This window comes from Solanum verrucosum, unplaced genomic scaffold, assembly GCF_900185275.1.
Source record: "Solanum verrucosum unplaced genomic scaffold, falcon-dt-bn FXZP01000119.1, whole genome shotgun sequence".
Taxonomy (NCBI): Eukaryota; Viridiplantae; Streptophyta; class Magnoliopsida; order Solanales; family Solanaceae; genus Solanum; species Solanum verrucosum.
In genome coordinates, this window is record NW_026019935.1 from 191706 (window position 1) to 219268 (window position 27563).

At 33.1% G+C, this 27563-nt stretch overlaps 3 protein-coding genes and 1 pseudogene across 3 annotated transcripts; all 4 read left to right on the top strand.

The window, feature by feature from the left end:
- Positions 1–1316: 1316 nt before the first annotated feature.
- On the top strand, positions 1317–3909 carry LOC125835298 (probable O-methyltransferase 3). Its single transcript, XM_049514425.1, has 2 exons — positions 1317–2157; positions 3454–3909. Exons 1-2 carry the CDS (start codon positions 1363–1365, stop codon positions 3754–3756), a joined length of 1098 nt encoding a protein of 365 aa, XP_049370382.1. The 5' UTR covers positions 1317–1362; the 3' UTR covers positions 3757–3909.
- An 800-nt stretch (positions 3910–4709) lies between these two features.
- On the top strand, positions 4710–6815 carry LOC125835350 (pre-rRNA-processing protein ESF2-like; annotated as a pseudogene).
- A 6684-nt stretch (positions 6816–13499) lies between these two features.
- Positions 13500–19221, top strand: LOC125835330 (prohibitin-1, mitochondrial). The gene is made up of 6 exons (XM_049514453.1): positions 13500–13597; positions 17072–17263; positions 17649–17765; positions 17998–18168; positions 18387–18599; positions 18874–19221. Exons 2-6 carry the CDS (start codon positions 17087–17089, stop codon positions 19063–19065), a joined length of 870 nt encoding a protein of 289 aa, XP_049370410.1. The 5' UTR covers positions 13500–13597; positions 17072–17086; the 3' UTR covers positions 19066–19221.
- LOC125835318 (prohibitin-1, mitochondrial) lies at positions 13546–27160 on the top strand. Its single transcript, XM_049514445.1, has 6 exons — positions 13546–13597; positions 25008–25199; positions 25585–25701; positions 25934–26104; positions 26326–26538; positions 26813–27160. The coding sequence occupies exons 2-6, from the start codon at positions 25023–25025 to the stop codon at positions 27002–27004; spliced, it is 870 nt and encodes a 289-aa protein (XP_049370402.1). The 5' UTR covers positions 13546–13597; positions 25008–25022; the 3' UTR covers positions 27005–27160.
- Positions 27161–27563: the final 403 nt, after the last annotated feature.

The window sequence follows — 27563 nt, forward strand, 5'->3', positions numbered from 1 at the left end:
CTAGGTTATGATTTTCTTGAAAACACGCTTGGTTATAATTTTCTTACATAAATTTGTAAAATGTCGTGACATAATTAAATTTCTTAAATATTCCTTTAAAATTGTTATAATTTTTCATTTAAACTTTTCAATCGAGAATACTTCAACGAGACACTTAAATTACTATCGCATCATAACTATTGGACACTAAAAACTCAATCCCAAAAACAAATTCAATCCTGATTATATCTAGATGAGGATATTGAAAGAAACAAAAAGTTCATATTGTATTATTGGTCATGGGCTCATGGCCCATGCGTCTTTTAACTAAGGAACATACAAAAGTATACACAGCAAATGAGAAGATGAGGTGGAGTGGGGTAGGGGTAGAGGGTGTTTGTCTTTCCTTTTTATTTATTTTTTATTTTAAGTTTGTGGTTGATAACAGTATTAGAGTCCGATTAAAATAAATTCATGCCAGGTAGATCCCCATTCGAGAGGTAATATTCCCTATTAATGAATTTTTCATATTCAGAACTTGAATCCAACACTTCTAATTAAATGAGGAGCAACCTCATCCATTGCATCACATCTTTTGATAATGAGGGTATGCCTTTAATTTCAATTTGAGCTTTGGATTTAGATTCAAAGTTTTTGTAATTTGTATTATGAACCAATCTTCTTTTTTTCCGAATTCTTTTAAATTAATAACTTCATAGAAATCAAAATAGTTCCTATATTATAATATTAGTGTGAAAGCGAATCGTTCGGAAATGTTTCTTATTTTTTTTTCATATCAATTTCTTGTTAGAAAGGAACAATTTAAAAGGATAATCATGCTTTGGAAAGACAATCCAAACCTCAAGACTATAAAGATATTAAATTCCTTTAAGGACACAATGAATTTTGTTTATTAAATTTTTTATTCATACATCTTCAGATCTTCTATTTCGAACACAGCAGACAACACTTTTTACCTTTCAATATAAAAATTTTCAGCAAAAAATCGATTATATTAGGAGCTCAATGTGGATATATATTAGTCACGGGTAGAAAGGAAAAACAAACTCATTAACAAGATGATTTATAACTCCATATCTATAAAAAAAAAAGTCAAAAAAAATATTCTTAAACTTCGTGTCAATCGAACCTGGTATAAAATAATCCAAAGTACCACTTGCTAGTAATAATTTTACAAAGCACCATCGTGTATCTCATGATAACATGACTATCCCAATATTTATTTATTTCTTTCTGTCTACAATTAATTATTCCATACTTCACTCTATATAAATTGATCAAAGTCTATAGAGAAACTGCATATCAATCAAAAAGAAAAAAAAAGTGAATATTATTCTACAAAGTTATAACAATTTTATTAAAATGGTTGTGCCAATTGTAGGTGAGCATGAAACTGATATTCTTCATGCTCAAACTCACATATGGAACCATATTTTTAGTTTCATAAATTCCATGTCACTCAAATCAGCTATTCAATTAAACATCCCAGACATAATCCACAAACATGGCAAACCTATGACACTTGATGAATTAGCTAATGCCCTATCAATCAACAAGTCCAAGATCACTCACCTTCGACGTCTCATGCGAATTTTAATCCACTCAGGATTTTTCCTGAAGTCCGCGATGATCCCCTTAGAAGAGGGATCATCAGGATCAGGAGAAGGGGAGGGCTATGTCCTGGCCCCTCCAGCTCGTCTTTTATTGAAAGACGAGCCATTAACAGTTACACCTTTTTTACTAGCAATGTTGGATCCAATTTTGGTTAAGCCATGGCATCATGTAAGTGAGTGGTTTAGTAGTGATGAACCAACACCTTTTGAGGTTGCACATGGGAGAACATTTTGGGATTATGCTGGACATGAACAAAGGTTAAATCATTTTTTTAATGATGCAATGGCTAGTGATGCTAAGTTGGTTATGAGTGTTGTAATGAAATATTCTAAAGATGTTTTTGAAGGATTAAATTCTATTGTTGATGTTGGTGGTGGTACTGGGACTGTGGCTAAAACAATTGCTAAAAATTTTCCTAATTTGCAATGTACTGTGTTTGATTTACCTCATGTGGTTGAAGGACTTGATGGAAGTGACAACTTGTCATATGTTGGTGGAGATTTCTTTGTGTCCATTCCTCCTGCTGATGCTCTTCTACTCAAGGTAATTTGACTACTTTTTTCCGATTTAAGTTATATATATCGGTGATACAGTCAAATTTCTTTATAATACTATACTGTTGTTTAGATAGTTTTGGCTGCTATATAGAGCTCACAATATAACATAACAAGAAAAAATGGTTTTACAAGAAAAAGATCTCTTTATAACGGCATCATTGTTCAGATTGTTAATTTTTTATTGTTCTAGTGAAATGTTATTATTAAAGAGAACATACAATATATTGTAACGTGAAAAATTGATTTTACAGAAAAAGATCTATTTATAACAGCACGGCACCATTGCCGGGATTGTTAATTTTGAATGTTATAGTGTGAAAAATCAGTTTCATAGATCACTTTATAATGATATCATTATTCAGATTGTTTTTTACTAGTATAGTAAAATGTTATTATAGAGAACATATAATATAATATAAGATAGTAGGAAAGATCAACTCCACAGGAAAAGATCTCTTTATAATGATGCTATTGTTATAACTATACAATAATAATATCAATTATTAACATAAAGTTACTGGTTAAACTACACTAATAATTATGCAAAAGAATCTTTGAACCTAGGTACTATTTTTGTGCCAAATATTACTTTAGTTGAAAAGTTGAGTCATCCTTCTATTGACGAGAGGGATTTGCTCGGATAGTAAGCACCCCTCACTTCCAACTCAAAGGTTGCGAGTTTGAGTTATCAAAGGAGCAAAAGGGATGGGAGTCCTAGGGAGGGTAAAAAAAATTTTAAAAAAAGTCATCCTTCTATTATTTTCTTTTAAAATAAGAGATTAAAGAATGAGTAAGTCTACGTCATGTATCAATCACAATATTTTTTTATATATAAATAAAGTCATTTCTTCTTATGTCTTACGCATACTGACAATAGTACATATCATATATTCTTTAAAAATATTTCTCATTGAGATGAAGTATAATCATTTGAAATTCAAAATTCATCAATTCGATTAATCCAAATTCATATTATATCATGTAAGATCCAACTAAAAGGAAGACACTTCTTATTAAGGGGTTTCTTCACTCGAGCTCTTAAAATCTAGTGTGGCCCTTCATTGAAAGCGTATATATATGCTCAAATATATATATATATATATATGTGTGTGTGTGTGTGTGTGAGAGAGAGAGAGAGAGAGAGCTTTTTTAACGAAATTTCTATCTTTGTTGTATATTTGAAACTCTAGTTAAGTATTAAGAATCTCATCGATTTGTCCTGACTGACATTTTACCAGTATAATCTTGAATACTAACTTTTTGTGATATGAATTATTTGCAGTGGATATTACATGATTGGAGTGACGAAGAAAGTGTGAAAATATTGAAGAAATGCAAAGAAGCAATACCAAGCAAGGAAAAAGGTGGAAAAGTGATAATTATTGACATGATGGTTGATAATAAAATTGGAGATGATGAATCACTTGAAACTCAAATTTTCTTTGATATGTTAATGATGGTTTTAGTTACTGGAAGAGAAAGATCTGAAAAAGGATGGGCTAAAATCTTCTTTGAGGCTGGATTTAGTGACTATAAAGTTACTCCAATTCTTGGATTAAGGTCACTAATTGAGGTTTATCCTTAATTAATTTGAGTTTATGATAATTAATTGATCCTCATGAGTGTGTAATTTTATCATGGTGTGTCAAGTAATTGATATAAATAATGAGGGTTATGTGATGATTGATGTACTTTTTTATTTTCTTTAAAGGAAATTGAACTACTACTTTGATAGATGAATCTTGATTTCTTTAATTTCTTACATACTGTTTGCTTATTTTTTAGATCAATAAAGTAATAAGTCCGTAAAACTGCAGACGTATTTTTATTGAGATTCATGTGCATAAGTAAAAGATGTTGTGAAGAGTGGATGAGGGATGAAATTTCTGAACTTTTTTATAAGATTCAGATAATCTTTCTTCTTTTGAGTTAACTTTTGGAATGTGAGTTGGATCTAATATTTAATTTGACTTGGTATCGGAATCAGACTCTGGTCTGGACGTGAGGAGAGTGTTGAAGAAAAATGTACCACATCAGCGAGGGGTGAGTTTTGTGGATCCCTTATAATACTTGGGCAATATAATCCTCCTTGCTTTGGATTAACATTCTATATCGCCTTCAGCAGAGCTGGTCGTCTCTTTAGGTATGTATGTATCTCCTTCATCTTTGGTCTCAGTGCATTTGGCTCTCCTTTAATCTTGCCTCTTGCTCGAATTTATCTTCGGATTCGGATGTACATATTTGTTTTCGTATTTGAGCTTCCTCTTTCGAACTAAATTTGGGTACTTTTTTGCTTCTTTGAAGGATTTGTAATTTTGTAGCTTTAGGGCTTAGGGTTGAGCCGCCCTTGCTTTCAACTGTCCTTGTGGCTTTTTAGTGGCTTTAGGGTTGGGGTATTTTAGTGGCTTTAGGGTTGGGGGAGTTAATTTTATGATTGCTAATATACATTGAAAATTATTCTTGTAGCTTTGACGGACAAATTTCACTATAGCACAAGTTTTATTTGTTACGCACAACTGGTTTTCTCCTTTTCGTTAGATGGGTGAGAACGATTTGGAAACTAAGGAAACAAGTCCACCACGTAGAGAAAATGAAACTAAAACACAAGTAGAAAAAGTTAAAAAGAAGAAGAAGGTGAAGCTGGAAAAGCGTGGAGTTTGTCACGTAAGTAGAGTACCGCCTCGTATGGACCACGTGAATCTTCGCTAGGTTCTTTCCCAGTTTGGAGAAATTCAGAGAATATATCTTGTACCTGAAGGTTTGTTGAGTTCCTTGTTTATGCTCTTATATCTGATATTGGTTAAACACTTCATTGTGCTCCTCAGCTTAGCTTGGTTGTCTTTACTAATTTTCCTTGCATACAATTGTTGCTGCTCAAATGAATCGGAAACAGGCAGGTGGATTCCGAGGACAAGCATTTTCAGAAGGGTATGCTTATATTGAAGTTTCTGTCGACTGAAATCAGATTATCTATTATTTTGCATGAGTTGTAACTTGCATCTGCATGATTATGACCTTTTTTACCGAAAGTAATTAAACTATCATCTATATCTGTAGGTGGGTTGAGTTTACAAAAAAGAGTGATGCCAAAAGAGTCGCAAATATGTTGAATGGTCAACAGATGGGTAAAGTAACATATTTTCTTAGCAGTGCCTTCCTTTTCTTCTTGATTCTTTTCTCGTTTAAGGAATTCTGTTTAGATGTTTAGGCTATTTACATAGCTTTCTAGTTGTTTCTTTTATTTGGTGAATAGGGTGCCATCGTAGCATCTAACTGTAATTTTGACAAATGTTTCTATTTTCTTGTTGAGCTGACTAGTTATTGTGCTTATTACACATTTTTAGGGGACACACCATTTATTCATATACTAGCCAAAATTTGGCTTCTATTACGAATAGACTATCATTGTTTTGTTGCATTATGCCATTTTTGTCATAACAATATAATTTGGTTATTCTGATTCAGCTTTCAACTTCTGTTATTCTTATATTTTCAGTGACCTTGTGAGGTTATTAACTTTACTGTCAATTTTTTGTTTGACAGGTGGAAGAAAAAGGTCATCATTCTATTATGACATTTGGAATGTCAAGTACTTGTCTAAAATCAAATGGGATGATGTTACTGATGAAATCAATATGCTGTTACTTTTTGGTTTATTGGATAGTGATGCATTTTTCGATCTCCATTCACTTCTTAATTGATGCCTTACAAACATTTTGCAACACAAAGGCATGCAGTTCATGAGCAGAAACTAGCTTTGGAGCTTTCTGCTGCTAAGAAGGAGCGTGATTTCTACCTTACACAAGTTGATAAATCTCGTGCTTTAAGTTCTATTGAAGAACGAATGAAGAAGGTCAGTGATACAATTTCTAATTAATTCTTTAGAATGCAAGTAGTTGTTAAGCATCATGTTTTGATCTCCCTCGATTGACTTTCTTATTTGCCATCTCCTTTTGAGCTCTTATTCTTAAATAGTAGTTACAACATGAGACAACTCTAGTTTTTCGTCGATAAGCTCTTATGTGGATTTCTAATACATTGATCGATGTTAGAAGATGTCTCTTTAAGCATAACCAATAAAATATAGATGTTGGTTTGTGTGTAAAATAGGAAGAGCCTCTTTTCCTCACCCCGAATTATTATTACTTGGTAATGTATTATAGCTAGTTTTAGTTTAGGTATTCGATCACTCACTTTATCTTACCTTATATCTTTTTCAATTGAGTAATATAGTATAGATAATACTTTTTAATTGTTCAATCTTTATTGAAGCAAACGGTGCAACAGGAATTTGGGGTAATTTCTGATTTCCCAAATGATCAGTTTGCACCAAAGGTGATATGACAATTTCCCCAGAAAAAACCTGTGGCAAATCAAGCTGGGAAACTCAAGCCTAGTCTGTCTAAGGAGGTCTTGGCCGGAGTAAATTTGATTTCCCCATTCTCTGCTCTGGTGAAAGAGGTAAATGAAAGACTTGCTTATGTTCTGATGGAAACTGCTCTTCATTTTGTACAGGTATTTGGTGGTCAATGACAAGGGAGTACAAGTGCAAACACTTCAGAAATTGTGCTTGCCAATTTTTTCAATCACATTTGATTTTGTTGCCTTCAAAAATTTCATCTCTGATTGTTATTAGATGTTAAATTTAAATAAACCTCAACAAAAATTTTTATCTTTATTTGCAGTTGATTGTAGATGTCATATTAAATGTGTGTTTAGCCTTGTTTAACTTGTCTAATTTCAAATGGACTAATGTATCTCTCATGGATTAGTGGATGAACCATTAGGGCTTGATGTATTTACTCAGTTTTAATTATAGTTACACAAAATTTCAAAAAAAAATGTACATAATAATTAGTAAAAAACTATTAAGAAGATTTTAATTATAATTGTAACAATAAATAGAATCTAGTTTTTTTATATTCTACTTATGTATTTTGGTTCTTCCAAGTGTGGTTTGGCTTAATACGGCGCTTGTCACGGTTTACATTCTACATCGCCTTAAGCAAAGCTGGTCGTCTCTTTAGGTATGTATGTATCTCCTTCATCTTTTGTCTAAGTGCATTTGGTTCTCCTTTAATCTCGCCTCTTGCTCGAATTTATCTTCGGATTCAGATGTATATATTTGTTTTCGTATTTGAGCTTCCTTTTTTGAACTGAATGTGGGGATTTTTTTGCTTCTTTGAAGGATTTGTAATTTTTTGGCTTTAGGGCTTAGGTGTAACACCCCAGAAAATTTTTGAGCTAAGACTTTAACCATCCTTCGTTGTGAGTAGGATTTTACCGAGAAATTAAAATTTCTTTTAAGTGTTAAGTAAACTAGATGTAACACCTTGAGTTCGAAAATAGCAAAATCTGAAATTTTGAAAGTTATGCTTAAGTATTAGTTTTGGGTCGACTTCAAACGACTATAACTTCTAGCTCAAGATGAGTTAGGTGTTCTACCAAATACCGTAGAAAATCTATTTGAATTATCTTTCCAACGCCACCGAGTTTGCTCAGGTTCGAGGTCGGATGAGTGAGATATGGCCTTTTGAAGTTAGGCTGTCCAGTTAAGGAAAGTTAGCCGGAAATAGTAAGGGGTAGTTTGGTCTTTTCCTTACCAAATCAGATTTAATTCGTTTTTAGTAAGATTTTAAGGGTGTAATCCTATTAGGTTCAGTTTTATAATCATAGTTTACGCCTAGGGTTTTAGTTGAGAGTTCAAGAAAAGAAAATAAGAGAGAAGAGGAGAAAAGAGGAAAGGATCAAGCGTTTGTCGAGATTCTTGCGTGTTGTAGCGGATTTTCACCACGGGTTTGACCCCTAAGAGGTATGTAAGCTTCCATAGTGTTGGGTTAGTTCACCCGCACACCAAACATGTTCTTTTCAGCGCAAATTTCATTCTTGAAGTTGAAAGAATAGAGTTCTTGATAGGTGTTCTTGAAGTTCATTCTAAATCTTGTTGTGTTGGGTTTTGGATGATTTCTTGAGATCAAATTGAGTGTTTTAAGGGATGTATTGAGTAGATTAGAGTGTACTTATGTTAAGTAATTGATTCTAAGTGATTAGGGAAGAAACCGTTTGATTCTAGGCGAGTTAGGGTGAGAAAACGAGCAAAGAAGTTCGTCAGATTTTCTGGGTTGGGGGTCTGGCGCGATGCGCCTGCCAGAGCTCCCCAAACCCTCCTTTGAATGTTAGGGTCTGGCGCTCCGTGCCACCCATAGTCCCAAGGTCTCCTGCCTCTCCAGTTTGTCGTCGGTTGCCCTGTTTGAGTTCGTTTAAAGTGCACCTTCACTCCTTTTCGTTTCTAACTACTCTATGCTACTTCTAAACACCTAAAATCATTCCTAACATGATCATAACCTTGAATCCATAATTCAAATTCAAGGTAGAGTTAAAGAGCTAAGTTTTGAGCATTCATTTGAACATTCTAAGAAAGTCCCTTTGAGCCCTTTTGAGGAGTCTTTTACAACTTCTAGTAACTTGTTTCAAGACTCAAGTAAGTGAGAATGAGAGTGAGGATAATGTATTCATGAGTCTACTCTATCACCTAGATTCTTCATATCATGAAATATAACTCTTGAATTCATAATTCACATTCAAGAGAGAGTTAATAGAAGAGTTCAAGAAAGCCTTTGAGTTCAATTGTGAATCCTCTGAGATCAACTATTGATTTGAACTAAGTTATGAGGAAATAAGTAAGAGAATGAGAATATTAGTATACATGAGTTCCATAATGTTATGTAGACCTACGAGTCAAGTCGTTCATACCCATAAATCCCGCATGAACTCCAGAAGTTAAGTATCTATGAGAGAAGTAGTATCTTCATGTCCTAAGTCTTAAGTATTGAGTTTCTAACCCATTTGAGACTATATTCCTAATCATGGGACTATTCTGTGTTACACATGAAGTCCTTAAGTTGGGTTATTCATGTCCATAAATTTCGCATGAGCCCTATAAGTCGAACAATCTTGAGACGAGAAGTATCTTTGAGTCATTGAGTTGAGTACTTCATGCTCATAAATTCCGCATGAACCCTCTGAGTTGAGCATTCTTGAAGTGAGTAGTATTATTTAAGTTCTTGAGCTCCAAGTATTGAGTTCTATTTATGGTTATTGAAAACCCTGCATTGAGTCGTTCACGTCCATAATTCAGCATGAACCATATTTTAAGAAATCTTTTACAAATGTTTTAACTTTGTTTTATGACTTAAGTTTTGAGTTCGGTAAAGAGTAAGTTGAAGTTCAGTTCTTCAAAAAGTATATGGGGACTAAGTATTCCCAAAGAGATTTAAAATGTTTTCACATTTAAATAAAGACGAAAACTAAGATTTCCAAAGAGCCTTCGGGCTTGTTTTCAGAAAAGAATAATAGCTTTCTAAATGAAGCAAGAAGGGAAACTGAGATTTCCAAGATATGCTTTGAGCTACGTTTTTTAGCACTAATCTCAAATCATAGAAAGAAGTATGTTTTTAAAACATAAAGAGCTAGTATATTTTTGGGAGTAGTATTGAGCACCGATATGGGGAAGAGTTCAGGTAACTCACAGCCTCCGTAAACCATGTAGCCACCATGGGTAGAAAAGGGTCATACTTTTTAGATGAACCCTTTTCACAAAAGACTAGTGGATCCATTTAGTAGTTCAGGTCCTATGCCCTTGGCAAGGTATAGGATGCTCTGGCAGCGTGAGGGAAATCGTTGTATCATCACAATAGCTCTTACGTGATGGTTGTCGGTTAAAGAAACTCCTACAAAAGTTATTGTATTCTTATATACACAGCTATTTGTATTTTTTACATACATTTCAAAGTTTTGTTGTATCCTTGCATATACATAGAGTTGACATCATGTTTTTAAACAGTTTGTTTCTTTATATTGCACTTGTTTTAAATTGCTTTATATTGAAATGAGTTCAGTCATATTGAGTTGAGTATCCAGAGTCGAGTATCATATCTTTGAGTTGAGTATCTAATATCTGAATTGAGTATCTTATCCTTGAGTACTTCTGAGTTGAGTAAGTTGAGTAGTTTTGAGTATCCTCGAGTACTCCTTGAGTTGAGTAAGTTTGAGAAGAGGTAAGTATGTTTCCTTTTATGAAGTTTCAAGCTTATGTTATGCTTTAGAATTCCCCTTACATTCTCGTACATTCCATGTACTAAGCCAATTGGCCTGCATCTTCTCATGATGCAGACACATGTATTCAGGATCATCAACAGGAGCTTCGTTGATACATCCAAGAGTTCGAGTTAGCTATGGTGAGCCTCCTTGCTTTCGGAGGATTTCATTTACCTTTCAGGTATATCAGTTGTTAGGATGTCGTAGGTGTTGTCCCATCTTCCATCTTTATCAGTTAGAGGCTTCATAGATAGTCATATAGTGAGAAGTCTGTATCATTTATTTTATTAAATGTTTTAAAGACTTAAATTGCATTGTATGGCGAGTTGAATATTATTTTTATATTCAGAGTTTTTCTTATTTGAGTTAAAGTTTGAATTTAAGTTTTATGAACTTTTATTTCAGTTTTTAAGCTTTGTATGTTTGAATCAGTTTTCCGCTTGTAGTCAGCCAGGATGAGGGTTCGCTTGGGGACCAGCAATGGTCTTCGAGTGTTGGCCACGTCCAGGGTGTAGGCTCGGGTCGTGACATTAGGGTTGAGCCGCCCTTGCTTTCAACTGTCCTTGTGGCTTTTTAGTGGCGTTAGGGTTGGCGGAGTTAAATTTATGATTGCTCAAATTGAAGTTTCTATCAACTGAAATTAGATTATCTATAATTTAGCATGAATTGTATCTTGCATCTGCATGGTTATGACATTTTTTACCGAAACCGCCTCACTACACGTGGATTCATGCCGCTTCATCTTTCTACATGATCCTTCAAAACTCTCTCTATCTTCTTCTCAATTTCTCAAAATAATAATGTTGAAATTTCATGGTATTTCTTTGTTTCCCTTCACTCACTTCATCTTTTCTTTTAGGTAATTGAACCCACTAAGAATATATGTCAAAATAAACATATATGACAGGTACAATTAGATACAAACAATATATTTAGTACTTAATTGAACTAATGATATAAATTTCAGAACTCAATATTCCCGTTTGGTTGTTTCTAAGTTTTTTTTATTTAAAGTTTATGTAATTATCTAAACTGATCTGTTGATTTATTTTTTCAAGGTTTCACTATGTTCAATCTCCTCTACTTTGATAAGTATATAGCTCTTTAGGGTACTGTTGTGTGGCTTCTTTGATTTGTCCATCTCTTTATTAGGTAGTTTTGTTGTTTTTGTGTATAGAACTTTTCATGTTGGTCATTCATTTTGATAGCTTTTAGTTGTGATATGTGTTGTAAAAATTAAAAATAAATTCCACAACCATACTAATTTATAGTAATTATATTTCATAAAACCAATTAACAAAATATTCATATATAGCAATACAAAAAGTTGTAGCAATGTAACATGAGAGATAAACAAATTATCAGACCTCTGATAATAATAATAATATATAAATGACCAACAAAAGGACTAGACGGCCAGAGTTACAATGGTAGCTGCCCAGACCAAGTGAACTATAACAGTAGATACACAAAACAAGATGATGATGACATGTCCTTTGCCAATACCAGCTTGTGTAAATATATGTGAACATTGTGTCTATCTATGCATAAACAATATTACAGTGAAGAATGTAAACGGTCTACTTAATCTTCCAAATTTAAATTACAAACAATTTGTACGAGCACATTGGTAAAAATGTTGGGCCCAACATAAATCTAGTTAAAAATAGAAGTGATCATTATTTGGGATTTAAAAATAGTTAAAATGCATGTCATGATATTATATGATACTTAAAATTATTTAGAGAAAATTTCAAAAATAGCAAACATAATAAAACTTTATAACTATAGTTTCGATAATTGTGTTTCATCACTATAGTTTTTTGTTGTGGAGGCTGCGATTTGTAGATTCTATTTGTTTTTTCGCTTGTGAATATACAAATAGAGTAAGTATATACAAATTAAATTCGTATTTATATATTTAGAAATTTTTTAGAATTCCGTTTGTATATTTCGCTTGTCAGTGTACAAACAAGATAGTTTATTATGAATTTTTCATAAATCGTATACAAACAGACAGAAATATACAAATTGCAGCCTCCATAGCAAACAACTATAGCTATGGAGCGCAGTCAAAAGTTTTAAATTTTAAGTATTTGAGAATAGAGATTGTTTTGTGTAGGAAACATCTTACTAGGATTAAAATGAAGAAAAGGGCAAGATAAAAGATCAACTAAAAGCATATTTCCATGTGAATGTTGAACTTTCTAACAAAAGTAAAAGTAGGAATTGGAAAAGAGAGGAGCAACCTTTCTGATAATATTAATCAGTCATGCAGGCAACTTGGCAAAATGTTCTTTCTCCTTGAACTTCTAAATTACTGCCACTCCAAATGGTTAAAACATTTATGATAACCTCATCTTTCACACAATAGTTTGACTATCTTCCTATGCACTACATCTTTCCAATTATGTTTTACATCAACTAGAATGAAAATATATAGCTACTTGAGTTTGTAGCATTTCTTGTGTCAATCTGGATATAATAATGCCGAAATCAGAATTTTCACTATGGAGTATTAAAATATAAAGAGGTAAATATAAAAAGAAGTCACATAATATCAATATGTAATACATATACATAAAAAATATTTTACCTACGATATAATTTATATATAAAGGAGTGTTGATTAACCTAGTATATATATATATATAGAGAGAGATATTTTTCCGAACATGTGTTTGAGTTAGTAATTTGACGACTTAGATTTTTATTTTCAAATTAATGTTATAATTTTCATTAATTACCACTCGCAGGCCGTAGCTTAGTTTTAGCTATAATTATGTGTGTGTATCTCCTCTCTTCCTCTCTCTCGCGACTCTCTTCTCTTACACATATACAAATTATACATATATACATACGATTATATGACAGATAAACAAATATAATTCGTCTCTCTCCACTCTTTTCCCTCTCTCGCTCACTTCTCTCATCTCTCTCTCAATCTGGCTCCCCTCTCTCCCCCCTCTAACATGTAACTACGACTCGTAATCAACAAACTAGAGCTATGAAACCTAATTAAGTTTATTTTAGTGGCTATTTGAGGAAATTTTTCCAAATTTTAAGAAAACTTGACAAAGGTGAAAACTCATTGGGGGTCCAATTAGTATAATGGGCTTTTCTATAAATTAAAAAAAAGGCCAATTTTCATATTAGAGCCCAATATCAAAGACCATAAACATTTAAACAATCAACGAAATATAATTAAAATTAAAAAAAATATCGAAAACCCCTAAACCCCTTCTCCAAGTTCCCCATAAAATCCTCTTTTTAGTTTCTTCTCTCTTCATTTTCTACCAAAAACCCTAAACTTCTCTGCTTCGTTTTGATCAGCTAAATTCATCAACTTCAAGGTCTATTTGGGTTTAAGTTTTAAGCCGATTTTGGGTAATGACGCTTTTGTGATTTTTTTTATTTTTTTTTGGTGATTTTTTCCGATTTATTTGGGTTAAACATAGACTATTGAGTATTGGAATGAATTAGATGGAATAGTTTAGCTGATTTCAAGTTTAGTTTGATATAGTGATGTAGTTGATTGATTGATTTTGCTGTTTGAAGCATTTTTTTTGGGTGTTACTTATTGAGTTGAAACTTGGTGAAATGTATTTCAGAAGATAACCCCAATTGAGTTGTATGTTTGACCCAATTTGTTGTTCCCAAGTTTAACGGTTATTGTGATTTCGGTTTTTGAAGTTGGATTATATTTTGTGAAATTTGGGATTGATTTGGGATAGTTGAATATTGCGATGATCTAGCTGAGCTGATTTCAAGTGTAATTTGGTACGTTGATGTAGTAGATTTAATTTGCTGTTTGAAGCATAATGCTACTTATTGAGTTGAAACTTCAGTTTTGGTAATTGAAATGTCTCTGACAACTCCATTTGGGTTTTATTTTTTGATACAATTTGTTAATTGAAATGTCTCTGACAACTAAATTGAAGTTTACCTGGACTTTTACATGGTCCAACAATTTCTCAAACACGTCTGTAAACAACTCTAATATTAGAACTCTAAAACTATTCAAATTTATTTAAGCTCTAGTTATATGTGACTGGCAAAACTAGATAATCAAACTTGGGATGGAAGAAGAAACAATGTCCGTGAATGTAGATTTATTAGGAGTCTAGACTCTCTAGAGAAAAATTATCTCTTGACTCACTTGATCCTTTTTTCTCAATATGAAACTGACACTCTGAAACAATAGAGTTCATTCCAACAATCTTTGTATGGAAACAAGAAGACATACTGATTCCCAAGTAATTTGTGACATTCATTAGTCATCTTACCCAAGAGTCAGTTGTATGGAAGTTAGTGAGCACTCTTCTGCATTTATTTTACGTAAAGACCGTCTTTGTTTGAAAGATATACGAACACACCACTGGATAAAACAAACAAGACACCTCAGAATTAACAAGTGGAGCTTAGGTATAAATAGCCATGTCCTATTGGAGAACCATTCAAGTCAATAAGGCAGAAGCAAAAACATTCAGTCACTCCTGCCAATGTTATGTATGCACATAAGAAAATAGAAAGGCTGCATGAAGTAGTAGCATCAAGTCAAACCATTTTACCTTTGAAGTATGGAAACCACTAACATGCGCACATAGATAAGGACTCAACTTCTGACCTCCTCGAGCGCACAACATTTCAGAAACTAATTTCAGCATGTGCACATAAAAAAGAGACCTTTAATCAATAAGATAATATTAGTTATCTATAATGTGTTTAAATTTCTAAAGTTTAAGTACAATTGTTTTCTATAATGTGTTTGTGTCTATCTAGTATTGATACTTAGCTTTAATTTTGTGATAATTTATTTGTGTACATCGAGGGTTGGCTTAGCTTTAAATTAGGTGATAATGTATTTGCTTAGCATAAGTACCAACACTAGTTGATCCTATTGATGACAAAATTAATTTTCTTGCAAAATCAATTTGTGTCCATCTAGTGTTGACACTTAGATTTAAATTTAGAAATAATATATTTGTTAAGCATAAGTACCAACACTAGTTGATCCTATTGATGACAAAATTGATTTTCTTGCAAGATCGATTTGTGTCCATCTAGTGTTGATACTAAGCTTTAATTTAGGAATAATGTGTTTGTTAGGCATAAGTACCAACACTAGTTGATCCTATTGATGACAAAATTGATTTTCTTACAAGATCGATTTGTGTCCATCTAGTGTTGATATTAAGCTTTAATTTCGGAATAATGTGTTTGTTAATCATAAGTACCCAACACTAGTTGATCCTATTGATGACAATTGATTTTCTTGCCAGATCAATTTGTGTCTATCTAGTGTTGACACTTGACTTTAAATTTAGAAATAATATATTTGTTAAGTATAAGTACCAACACTAGTTGATCCTATTGTTGACAAAATTGATTTTCTTGCAAGATCGATTTGTGTCCATCTAGTGTTGATACTAAGCTTTAATTTAGGAATAATGTGTTTGTCAGGCATACTTACCAACACTAGTTGATCCTATTGATGACAAAATTGATTTTCTCTGAGAACTTCATTTGGGTTTTATTTTTTGACACAATTTGTTATTTTGGAAGTTTTAACGGGTTATTGTGATTTTGGGTTTTGAAGTGGGATTATATTGAGTTGCTTGATGAAATAGCTGATCCCATGTTTAATTTGGTACATTGATCTAGTTGATTGATTGATTTTGTTGTTTGATGATCCCATTTTTCTCTGTTTTTCTGTTTTGGTTGAGTTGGTGTTTTGTAGGCTCTATTTGTGTGTACCTTTTGACCGTTTTCTGGTAAACTTTTAAAATGTAAAAGTGATTTACATTGAGTTGAACCTTCAGTTTAGCTAATTGAAATGTATCTCGAATTCCCAACACACCAGGCCTAAGGCTTTAGTTCAGCGGCACAAGGAATTTGTGGTAGGTGCACTTCACAAGTTTGAAACATTGTTGTTGAACCAAGTAAGATATCTTAGTGGACATGTGTGGATCAGTCAGCACATTTTCCAACATATTTTGATGCTAAAACAATGGATTTCTCTATTCTTTTTCTTTACTGAAAAAAGGAATTCCCAGTTATCCATCGAGAAGAAAGAAAAAAACAATGTGTGAATGTTTTAAATAATAGTGTCAAGGGTAAATGAAGAAATAGGTAAAAATCAATTGAATGTAGGATGCTCGGATTTGGAATATTAATGATGCATTACACAATGAGTGCTTTGCTCAGTCCTCTTATTTAGATGATATTAGATCTGCAAAAGAGCTTAAGCTTTATTTTTTTAGAAAAGAGAGGGTACATGACTTGCAAAAGGTTTGATTGCAATCTCTTAATCTAAAAGGGCTTCAACAGGAAAAAAAAAAAAAAGAGAGCATCCCTTCTACCTTTATGGGTCGTTTGGTATGAGGGATAGAAATAAATAGTCTTAAAAAAGTAGTCATGGGATTAAATTTTGTGTCTTGTTTGATTGACATGTTTGGGATAATAGTGATGGATAAGTTATCCCATAGACATGTTGGGATAGTTATCCTGGGATAAGTATTACTAGGATAATTAATCTTGTGATAACTTGTTCCCAACCAAACGACCCCTTAGAGTATATTTTCTCACATATTGGAAATCAAAGAGAAAATTCCTTCAGTAAAATGCTTAATCTCTATCTGAATTGTAGCTCTGGAAAGAAAATTCCATGCTGACCAATATGAGTGTGTCTGATTGTTTGTTTGTTTGTTAAAGCTCTTCAGACTGCACATGCAACACTCCTTTTCCATACTAGTAGGCTTTTGATTTTGTGGTAACAGAAATATGAATATTATTGGTTTATTTCAGGAGCTGGTAAAATGAATCTCAACAATGTCAAGGTTCCTAAGATGCCTGGTGGTGGTGCAACTTCTGCTTTGATCAAGCTTGGAGTTATTGCTGGTCTTGGTGTGTATGGAGTTGCCAACAGTCTCTACAATGTTGAGGGTGGGCATCGCGCCATTGTTTTCAACCGTATTGGTGGTGTCAAAAACAAGGTATTCTTGCCTTTTGTTCTTTTGGATCATGATGATGTTTAGGTGCTCTTTTACATTATCAATTAGATTGACTTTTGGTTAGCATCTGTCGCTCCAAAATTATGCCTATGTTAATTGTTATCCATGTTAAGTTGAGGAGCTTATTAGGTGGAACATGAATTAAGGTGCCTTCCACGGCCTATTCTTTTTTGCCGTTTCAATATATGGAAGGATTGCCATAGTATTTCATGGTTTTATTTTGCTCTAAACTCAAATATTTGTGTTGGATGGTTATGGCCAATCTCATTGTATGAGATTCAACCATGTTTTTTCTCTGTTTCTATGTTTGATGTGTGCGCATATTTGTGTTTTTCTTTTTAATCTCTGTTGAGTTGTTTATGAATAGGTTTATCCAGAAGGGACACACTTCATGATTCCTTGGTTTGAAAGACCAGTCATATATGATGTTCGTGCACGACCCCATCTTGTGGAGAGCACTTCGGGAAGTCGTGACCTCCAGATGGTAAATTTTTCTCTGAATACTTGTTTCCTCCCCTCCGTAAGGACTTAAAGAGAGAAAAGAAAGAAATCAAAATAGGGGAAAAGATGGTAAACATTTGTAACAATTGCAAAGTAATGAAGGACAATTTTGGTGATAGATGATATTCTGATTTTATCCTAGGGACAGAAAGCTTGAATTCTTAGAAGTAGAGGATTTAACAGTCTGTTTTGTTTTTTTTGTTTTTATTACACAGGTAAAAATTGGTCTTAGGGTGCTCACTCGTCCAGTTGCAGACCAACTACCCACAGTTTACCGTAGTCTTGGTGAAAACTATAATGAAAGGGTCCTACCTTCAATTATTCATGAAACTTTGAAGGCCGTGGTTGCCCAATACAATGCTAGCCAGCTCATCACCCAGAGAGAGGTACGTGCAAGAGGCCTGTACCATTGCACTGTTATTATAGGTCCATTGGTGCTAAAGCTTATTGGAAGCTTACGTCTTCTTTGAAGTAAGGAAAGAAATGAACTACAAATCTTCTATTTGCCACAAAGGAACTTGTTGAAATGTTAATAGATACCTTCTCAAAGACCACCGTTAATATATACCATCTCATCATTTCCTGTCTTCTGTATTTTGTGCAGAATGTTAGCAGAGAAATAAGGAAGATTTTGACAGAAAGGGCAGCCAACTTTAACATTGCTCTTGATGATGTATCCATAACAAGCCTGACATTTGGGAAAGAGTTTACTGCTGCAATTGAAGCAAAACAGGTGGCTGCTCAAGAAGCCGAGAGGGCAAAATTTGTTGTGGAAAAAGCTGAGCAAGATAAGCGAAGTGCTGTTATCAGAGCTCAGGTCAATAGAGTTCCCCTCATGACATATTTTGTTTAATTTAATCTATCGCTCCAGTTTTATCTTTTATCTGCTTCTGTGTTGTTGAAGTATCATGCATAGCTCCCACTTTATTATTGACAAACAAGAATAGTAAACTAAACTACATAAAGTCGATTTCAGCTAATAATTTTTTTTCTGTTTTATGTTGTACTGTCATATTTTTGGGGGAAGGGAGGTGGGAGCTGAGGGAACATCACGAAGCAGTAGTATTGACTTCCTATTTGTTGTTCTGCAGGGAGAAGCTAAGAGTGCTCAGCTGATTGGTCAAGCTATTGCCAACAATCCAGCATTTATCACTCTCAGGAAGATTGAAGCAGCCAGAGAAATCGCCCAGACTATTTCACACGCAGCAAACAAGGTGTACTTGAGTGCCGATGACCTGTTGCTTAACCTTCAGGACTTCAACTTGGACACTACAAGAAAGTGACTTGGATAGCGCAACTGATTGATGTTTCAACTTTCAATATTTTGTTTTCCTGCGAGCCTATTGCCCCTTTCATGTTTACATAGTGACTACTTGATAGATGGTTTTCTTAGTTATTTGAACTCTTGAACATGGAAACATTGCATGAGAAACTATTGTGAAAGTAAAGACCATTGTCTGATCTGACATGACCAAGCTTTATCAGCTTTATAAATGTATGCAATTAGTATATTGACAGTCATGTAAGATCTGTCCTTTCAAGTCCCTTATTTCTGTTGCTTCTGGGAAAAAATCTAAGACTAGCAATAAAGATACAATGAATAGATTTTGACAATCAGGTAGCATCTCTGTTTTAATTGTGATTTCAGTTACTACTGGTTGTTTCTTATGCTTAGGTTATCACATTATTGTGTTGTTATGGTATTGTTTTCTTGCATACTATGCAATGCTTCTTCTAGTATTTGTTGTCTTCCTTGCATATGTTATTTGATATGAGTTACTTGAACAGAGTTTTTTTTTTTTTGAAATATTATCTTTTTACCTTCATGAGGTGGGGGTTAGTTTTGTGTACGCTCTAATTATATAGTTGGTGAATACTCAATATACACTGATTAAAGGAAGATTAAAAAGAAAGTAATGGAAACTAATGTCTTGTAATTTATTTTTACTTGTTTGTTTGGTTTTTGACTTGGTACAAAGTTTAAAAGTGTAAAGACAACTTAATTTCACCTTATTGGTAAGAGTTCATAAATTAAATAAATTTTCACCTTATTGGTAAGAGTTTGATTTCTCATGTAGACTGAGGTAGAAGGGGGTGCGGAATTTGTTGGGAGCAAATACGGAGGAGACAATCACATGAAATGTCACTTATATAATTTATTTATTTTATTTGCTTCTATCACATAAGTTATTTTCTTTATTTCCATTCGTCTCTATTTATATGACACTCTATTTTCAAATCAGATTCAATAAGTGTGACATACTCTATATTTAGTAACAATTTAATTTTAAATTCTCAATTTACCTGTACATAAATATCTACTATTTATTTTAGAACATAAAAAATCTTTTTATTAAATAAAACATTTACCCAATCAAATATCTTTACATAAATAAAAATAAAAATAATACTAGTATTAAATATGAGGAAATTAGAATTAAAAAATGAAAAAAAATAAAATATTTTTCTCTATCCACACGCACGTCATGCTCTACGTTTTTAGATTAAGGCAAAAGTTATACATTTAAATGTTGAGAAAACAAAGTATTAATCATTTAGACAACCATTTAATATTCAGATTTAGACATCACTACTAAAAAAAACAGTGAATATCGACCTAAAAATTAACGACCTCAAATAGAAGTCGGTAATTTCCGACCTCCGGAAGTCGATATTATTAAAAAAATAAAAAATAAAAAAACTTTAGAAAACCTTTTCCCAGAAAAAATGAATTACAATAAAAAAAAATGACCTCTTGATGTCGGTATTAAATAAATCAATAAATAACAATATTTTATTTTATCTCAATTAAATATAAAAAACAAAATTGAGAAATATTTTGAATTAATTTTATTTAAATCGTCTTTCGGAGGACGGTTTTGTGTAAAATAAAAAACAAAAAAAAATGATAATACCGACTTCCGAAAGTCGGGGTAAAATTAAATAGTATGTAATTAAATTAATTTTCATTAAAATATTTATATAGTGACTTCCAGAAAATTAATAAATTAAAATTTTCAATTAACTTTAAATAAATCGTCTTCCGGTTGACAGTTTTATATAAGTTCAAAAATAAATTAATATAAAATACCGACTTTCTTATGTCAATATTATTTAATTAACATGACTACTTTTTATTTATCTTACAATTTAATGTGATACCGAACTCATGAGGTCGGTATTTTTTATTTAATCTAATTACTTTTAATAAAAGCGACATCCGGAGGTCGATTTGTTTAAAATATTCCTATTAATCATAATTTTGCTATTGTGCATAATACTAAATTTTCATTTTACGAAATAGACAATAGAACATCGTAAAGTACTATACCAAGCAAGTTCTATCAAGATTTTTACGTTCGATCTTGAATGGATGTCAAGTGTAGTGATCATACCGTAGGCAATGCCATGTAAAGGATAATTCATCAGAGTATAAACTATGTTGATTATATACTCGTCGAGTAGTTTAACAAATCAAGTCTTATATATTAATGTTTCAGATATGAAATATATTATCAATTAAAGAAATACCAATATCAATTTAAGGAGATTTATATATTAAATTTGATATTGATAAACTTCTGTTGATCGATAAAATTAAATTTATATAATTAGGAGGTATATATATATATATATTTGACCGACTTATTTGATTAAATACGTATTTTTAAAACATATTACGAGTTTTAAAATCTTAATCGATTTTGTCTAAAATTATATATTATAGTATCGCTAATTTACAAAATTATCAATTATTATTATTAAATTATTATATTTATCGATAATTAAACTCGAAATAACTACTTTATTTAAATGTTTTTAAATTTAGGTGTGTTTAATTTATATAAAAATACTTTAATATATGTAGTATTTTATTAATTGAATAACATTTCCTTAATCTCCTCTTAAATCATTTAAATCATAACCTTTTTTGTTCAATTTGTTTAATTCATAGCCCTCTTCCTATTTAATTCTATTTTATGTTCAATTATTGCCATTTATTTGCTTATTTCAATTATAGGCTTCAACACTTTCAATTATAGCCTATCTGATTCAATTCAATAACCAAAAGAACCAAAACCCTAAGCCATCCTTCTTTCTTCATCTCCTCCTCCTCTATCTCTCCCTCTCCTCTATTCTCCTAGCAGCTCAGGCGAAGCAGCGAACGGCGCCGGCCAGCGAGCAGCGAGACCCTCGCATCTCCATTCCTCTCCTCTTCGGCGAAGTTCTAGTAATCCAGGTATTTGATTAATCATCATACATACATAACAGTACGCTAAATTGAAGTTTACCTGGACTTTTACATGGTCCAACAATTTCTCAAACACGTCTGTAAACAACTCTAATATTAGAACTCTAAAACTATTCAAATTTATTTAAGCTCTAGTTATATGTGACTGGCAAAACTAGATAATCAAACTTGGGACGGAAGAAGAAACAATGTCCGTGAATGTAGATTTATTAGGAGTCTAGACTCTCTAGAGAAAAATTATCTCTCGACTCACTTGATCCTTTATCTCAATATGAAACTGACACTCTGAAACAATAGAGTTCATTCCAACAATCTTTGTATGGAAACAAGAAGACATACTGATTCCCAAGTAATTTGTGACATTCGGTTTGCGAGCTATTGCATAGGAGCGGGGGTTTTACCCTGTGCGCACCCAAAGGGTAGCGGCTGCGGGTTTCCCTTGTCATCAAAAAAAAAAAAGTAATTTGTGACATTCATCAGTCATCTTACCCAAGAGTCAGTTGTATGGAAGTTAGTGAGCACTCTTCTGCATTTATTTTACGTAAAGACCATCTTTGTTTGAAAGATATACAAACACACCACTGGATAAAACAAACAAGAATCCTCAGAATTAACAAGTGGAGCTTAGGTATAAATAGCCATGTCCTATTGGAGAACCATTCAAGTCAATAAGGCAGAAGCAAAAACATTCAGTCACTCCTGCCAATGTTATGTATTCACATAAGAAAATAGAAAGGCTGCATGAAGTAGTAGCATCAAGTCAAACCATTTTACCTTTGAAGTATGGAAACCACTAGCATGCGCACATAGATAAGGACTCAACTTCTGACCTCCTCGAGCGCACAACATTTCAGAAACTAATTTCAGCATGCTCACATAAAAAAGAGACCTTTAATCAATAAGACAGTATTAGTTATCTATAATGTGTTTAAATTTCTAAAGTTTAAGTACAATTGTTTTCTATAATGTGTTTGTGTCTATCTAGTATTGATACTTAGCTTTAATTTTGTGATAATTTATTTGTGTACATCGAGGGTTGGCTTAGCTTTAAATTAGGTGATAATGTATTTGCTTAGCATAAGTACCAACACTAGTTGATCTTATTGATGACAAAATTGATTTTCTTGCAAAATCAATTTGTGTCCATCTAGTGTTGACACTTAGATTTAAATTTAGAAATAATATATTTGTTACGCATAAGTACCAACACTAGTTGATCCTATTGATGACAAAATTGATTTTCTTGCAAGATCGATTTGTGTTCATCAAGCGTTGATGATAAGCTTTAATTTAGGAATAATGTGTTTGTTAGGCATAAGTACCAACACTAGTTGATTCTATTGATGACAAAATTGATTTTCTTACAAGATCGATTTGTGTCCATCTAGTGTTAATATTACGCTTTAATTTCGGAATAATGTGTTTTTTAAACATAAGTACCCAATACTAGTTGATCCTATTGATGACAATTGATTTTCTTGTCAGATCAATTTGTGTCTATCTAGTGTTGACACTTGGCTTTAAATTTAGAAATAATATATTTGTTAAGTATAAGTACCAACACTAGTTGATCCTATTGTTGACAAAATTGATTTTCTTGCAAGATCGATTTGTGTCCATCTAGTGTTGATACTAAGCTTTAATTTAGGAATAATGTGTTTGTCAGGCATACGTACCAACACTAGTTGATCCTATTGATGACAAAATTGATTTTCTCTGAGAACTTCACTTGGGTTTTATTTTTTGACACAATTTGTTGTTCTGTAAGTTTTAACGGGTTATTGTGATTTTGGGTTTTGAAGTGGGATTATATTGAGTTGCTTAATGAAATAGCTGATCCCATGTTTAATTTGGTACATTGATCTAGTTGATTGATTGATTTTGCTGATCCCATTTTTCTGTTTTGGTTGAGTTGGTGTTTTGTAGGCTCTATTTGTGTGTACCTTTTGACAGTTTTCTGGTGAACTTTTAAATTGTAAAAGTGATTTACATTGAGTTGAACCTTCAGTTTAGCTAATTGAAATGTATCTAGAATTCTCAACACACCAGGCCTAAGGCTTTAGTTCAACGGCACAAGGAATTTGTGGTAGGTGCACTTCACAAGTTTGAAACATTGTTGTTGAACCAAGTATGATATCTTAGTGGACATGTGTGGATCAGTCAGCACATTTTCCAACATATTTTGATGCTAAAACAATGGATTTATCTATTCTTTTACATTACTGGAAAAAGGAATTCCCAGTTATCCATCGAGAAGAAAGAAAAAAACAATGTGTGAATGTTTTAAATAATAGTGTCAAGGGTAAATGAAGAAATAGGTAAAAATCAATTGAATGTTGAATGCTTGGATTTGGAATATTAATGATGCATTACACAATGAGTGCTTTGCTCAGTCCTCTTATTTAGATGATATTAGATCTGCGAAAGAGCTTAAGCTTTATTTTTTTAGAAAAGAGAGGGTACATAACTTACAAAAGGTTTGATCGCAATCTCTTAATCGAAAAGGGCTTCAACAGGAAAAAAAGAAGAAGAGAGCATCCCTTCTACCTTTATGGGTCGTTTGGTGTGAGGGATAGAAATAAATAGTCTTGAAAAAGTAGTCATGGGATTAAATTTTGTGTCTTGTTTGATTGACATGTTTGGGATAATAGTGATGGATAAGTTATCACATAGACATGATGGGATAGCTATCCTAGGATAATTAATCTTGTGATAACTTGTTCCCAACCAAACGACCCCTTAGAGTATATTTTCTCACATATTGGATATCAAAGAGAAAATTCCTTCAGTAAAACGCTTAATCTCTATCTGAATTGTAGCTCTGGAAAGAAAATTCCATGCTGACCAATATGAGTGTGTCTGATTGTGTGTTTGTTTGTTAAAGCTCTTCAGACTGCACATGCAACACTCCTTTTCCATACTAGTAGGCTTTTGATTTTGCGGTAACGGAAATATGAATATTATTGGTTTATTTCAGGAGCTGGTAAAATGAATCTCAACAATGTCAAGGTTCCTAAGATGCCTGGTGGTGGTGCAACTTCTGCTTTGATCAAGCTTGGAGTTATTGCTGGTCTTGGTGTGTATGGAGTTGCCAACAGTCTCTACAATGTTGAGGGTGGGCATCGCGCCATTGTTTTCAACCGTATTGGTGGTGTCAAAAACAAGGTATTCTTGCCTTTTGTTCTTTTGGATCATGATGATGTTTAGGTGCTCTTTTACATTATCAATTAGATTGACTTTTGGTTAGCATCAGTCGCTCCAAAATTATGCCTATGTTAATTGTTATCCATGTTAAGTTGAGGAACTTATTAGGTGGAACTTGAATTAAGGTGCCTTCCACGGCCTATTCTTTTTTTCCGTTTCAATACATGGAAGGATTGCCATAGTATTTCATGGTTTTATTTTGCTCTAAACTCAAATGTTTGTGTTGGATGGTTATGGCCAATCTCATTGTATGAGATTCAACCATGTTTTTTCTCTGTTTCTATGTTTGATGTGTGCCCATATTTGTGTTTTTCTTTTTAATCTCTGTTGAGTTGTTTATGAATAGGTTTATCCAGAAGGGACACACTTCATGATTCCTTGGTTTGAAAGACCAGTCATATATGATGTTCGTGCACGACCCCATCTTGTGGAGAGCACTTCGGGAAGTCGTGACCTCCAGATGGTAAATTTTTCTCTGAATACTTGTTTCCTCCCCTCCGTAAGGACTTAAAGAGAGAAAAGAAAGAAATCAAAATAGGGGAAAAGATGGTAAACATTTGTAACAATTGCAAAGTAATGAAGGACAATTTTGGTGATAGATGATGTTCTGATTTTATCCTAGGGACAGAAAACTTGAATTCTTAAAAGTAGAGGATTTAACAGTCTTTTTTGTTTTTTTTGTTTTTATTACACAGGTAAAAATTGGTCTTAGGGTGCTCACTCGTCCAGTTGCAGACCAACTACCCACAGTTTACCGTAGTCTTGGTGAAAACTATAATGAAAGGGTCCTACCTTCAATTATTCATGAAACTTTGAAGGCCGTGGTTGCCCAATACAATGCTAGCCAGCTCATCACCCAGAGAGAGGTACGTGAAAGAGGCCTGTACCATTGCACTGTTATTGTAGGTCCATTGGTGCTAAAGCTTATTGGATGCTTACGTCTTTTTCTTTGAAGTAGGGAAAGAAATGAACTACAAATCTTCTATTTGCCACACAGGAACTTGTTGAAATGTTAATAGATACCTTCTCAAAGACCACCGTTAATATATACCAACTCATCATTTCCTGTCTTCTGTATTTTGTGCAGAATGTTAGCAGAGAAATAAGGAAGATTTTGACAGAAAGGGCAGCCAACTTCAACATTGCTCTTGATGATGTATCCATAACAAGCCTGACATTTGGGAAAGAGTTTACTGCTGCAATTGAAGCAAAACAGGTGGCTGCTCAAGAAGCCGAGAGGGCAAAATTTGTTGTGGAAAAAGCTGAGCAAGATAAGCGAAGTGCTGTTATCAGAGCTCAGGTCAATAGAGTTCCCCTCATGACATCTTCTGTTTAATTTAATCTATCGCTCCAGTTTTATCTTTTATCTGCTTCTGTGTTGATGAAGTATCATGCATAGCTCCCACTTTACTATTGACAAACAAGAATAGTAAACTAAACTACATAAAATCGATTTCAGCTAATAATTTTTTTTCTGTTTTATGTTGTACTGTCATATTTTTGGGGGAAAGGAGGTGGGAGATGAGGGAACATCACGAAGCAGTAGTATTGACTTCCTATTTGTTGTTCTGCAGGGAGAAGCTAAGAGTGCTCAGCTGATTGGTCAAGCTATTGCCAACAATCCAGCATTTATCACTCTCAGGAAGATTGAAGCAGCCAGAGAAATCGCCCAGACTATCTCACACGCAGCAAACAAGGTGTACTTGAGTGCCGATGATCTGTTGCTTAACCTTCAGGACTTCAACTTGGACACTACAAGAAAGTGACTTGGATAGCACAACTGATTGATGTTTCAACTTTCAATATTTTGTTTTCCTGCGAGCCTATCGCCCCTTTCATGTTTACATAGTGACTACTTGATAGATGGTTTTCTTAGTTATTTGAACTCTTGAACATGGAAACATTGCATGAGAAACTATTGTGAAAGTAAAGACCATTGTCTGATCTGACATGACCAAGCTTTATCAGCTTTATAAATGTATGCAATTAGTATATTGACAGTCATGTAAGATCTGTCTTTTCAAGTCCCTTATTTCTGTTGCTTCTGGGAAAAAAACTAAGACTCTAGCAATAAAGATACAATGAATACATTTTGACAATCATGTAGCATCTCTGTTTTAATTGTGATTTCAGTTACTACTGCTTGTTTCTTATGCTTAGGTTATCAGATTATTGTGTTGTTATGGTATTGTTTTCGTGCATACTATGCAATGCTTCTTCTAGTATTTGTTGTCTTCCTTGCATATGTTATTTGATATGAGTTACTTGAACAGGTTTTTTTTTTTTTTTGAAATATTATCTTTTTACCTTCATGAGGCGGAGGTT

Bases quoted from the DNA above. Each gene is read 5' to 3' on its own strand.
- LOC125835330 (XM_049514453.1), top strand. From the start codon at position 17,087: ATGAATCTCAACAATGTCAAGGTTCCTAAGATGCCTGGTGGTGGTGCA. The intron at 17,766-17,997 runs GTAAATTTTTCT...TTTATTACACAG, and splicing joins GAAGTCGTGACCTCCAGATG to GTAAAAATTGGTCTTAGGGT. The intron at 18,169-18,386 runs GTACGTGCAAGA...TATTTTGTGCAG, and splicing joins AGCTCATCACCCAGAGAGAG to AATGTTAGCAGAGAAATAAG.
- LOC125835318 (XM_049514445.1), top strand. From the start codon at position 25,023: ATGAATCTCAACAATGTCAAGGTTCCTAAGATGCCTGGTGGTGGTGCA. The intron at 25,200-25,584 runs GTATTCTTGCCT...GTTTATGAATAG, and splicing joins TTGGTGGTGTCAAAAACAAG to GTTTATCCAGAAGGGACACA. The intron at 26,105-26,325 runs GTACGTGAAAGA...TATTTTGTGCAG, and splicing joins AGCTCATCACCCAGAGAGAG to AATGTTAGCAGAGAAATAAG.
- LOC125835298 (XM_049514425.1), top strand. From the start codon at position 1,363: ATGGTTGTGCCAATTGTAGGTGAGCATGAAACTGATATTCTTCATGCT. The intron at 2,158-3,453 runs GTAATTTGACTA...AATTATTTGCAG, and splicing joins CTGATGCTCTTCTACTCAAG to TGGATATTACATGATTGGAG.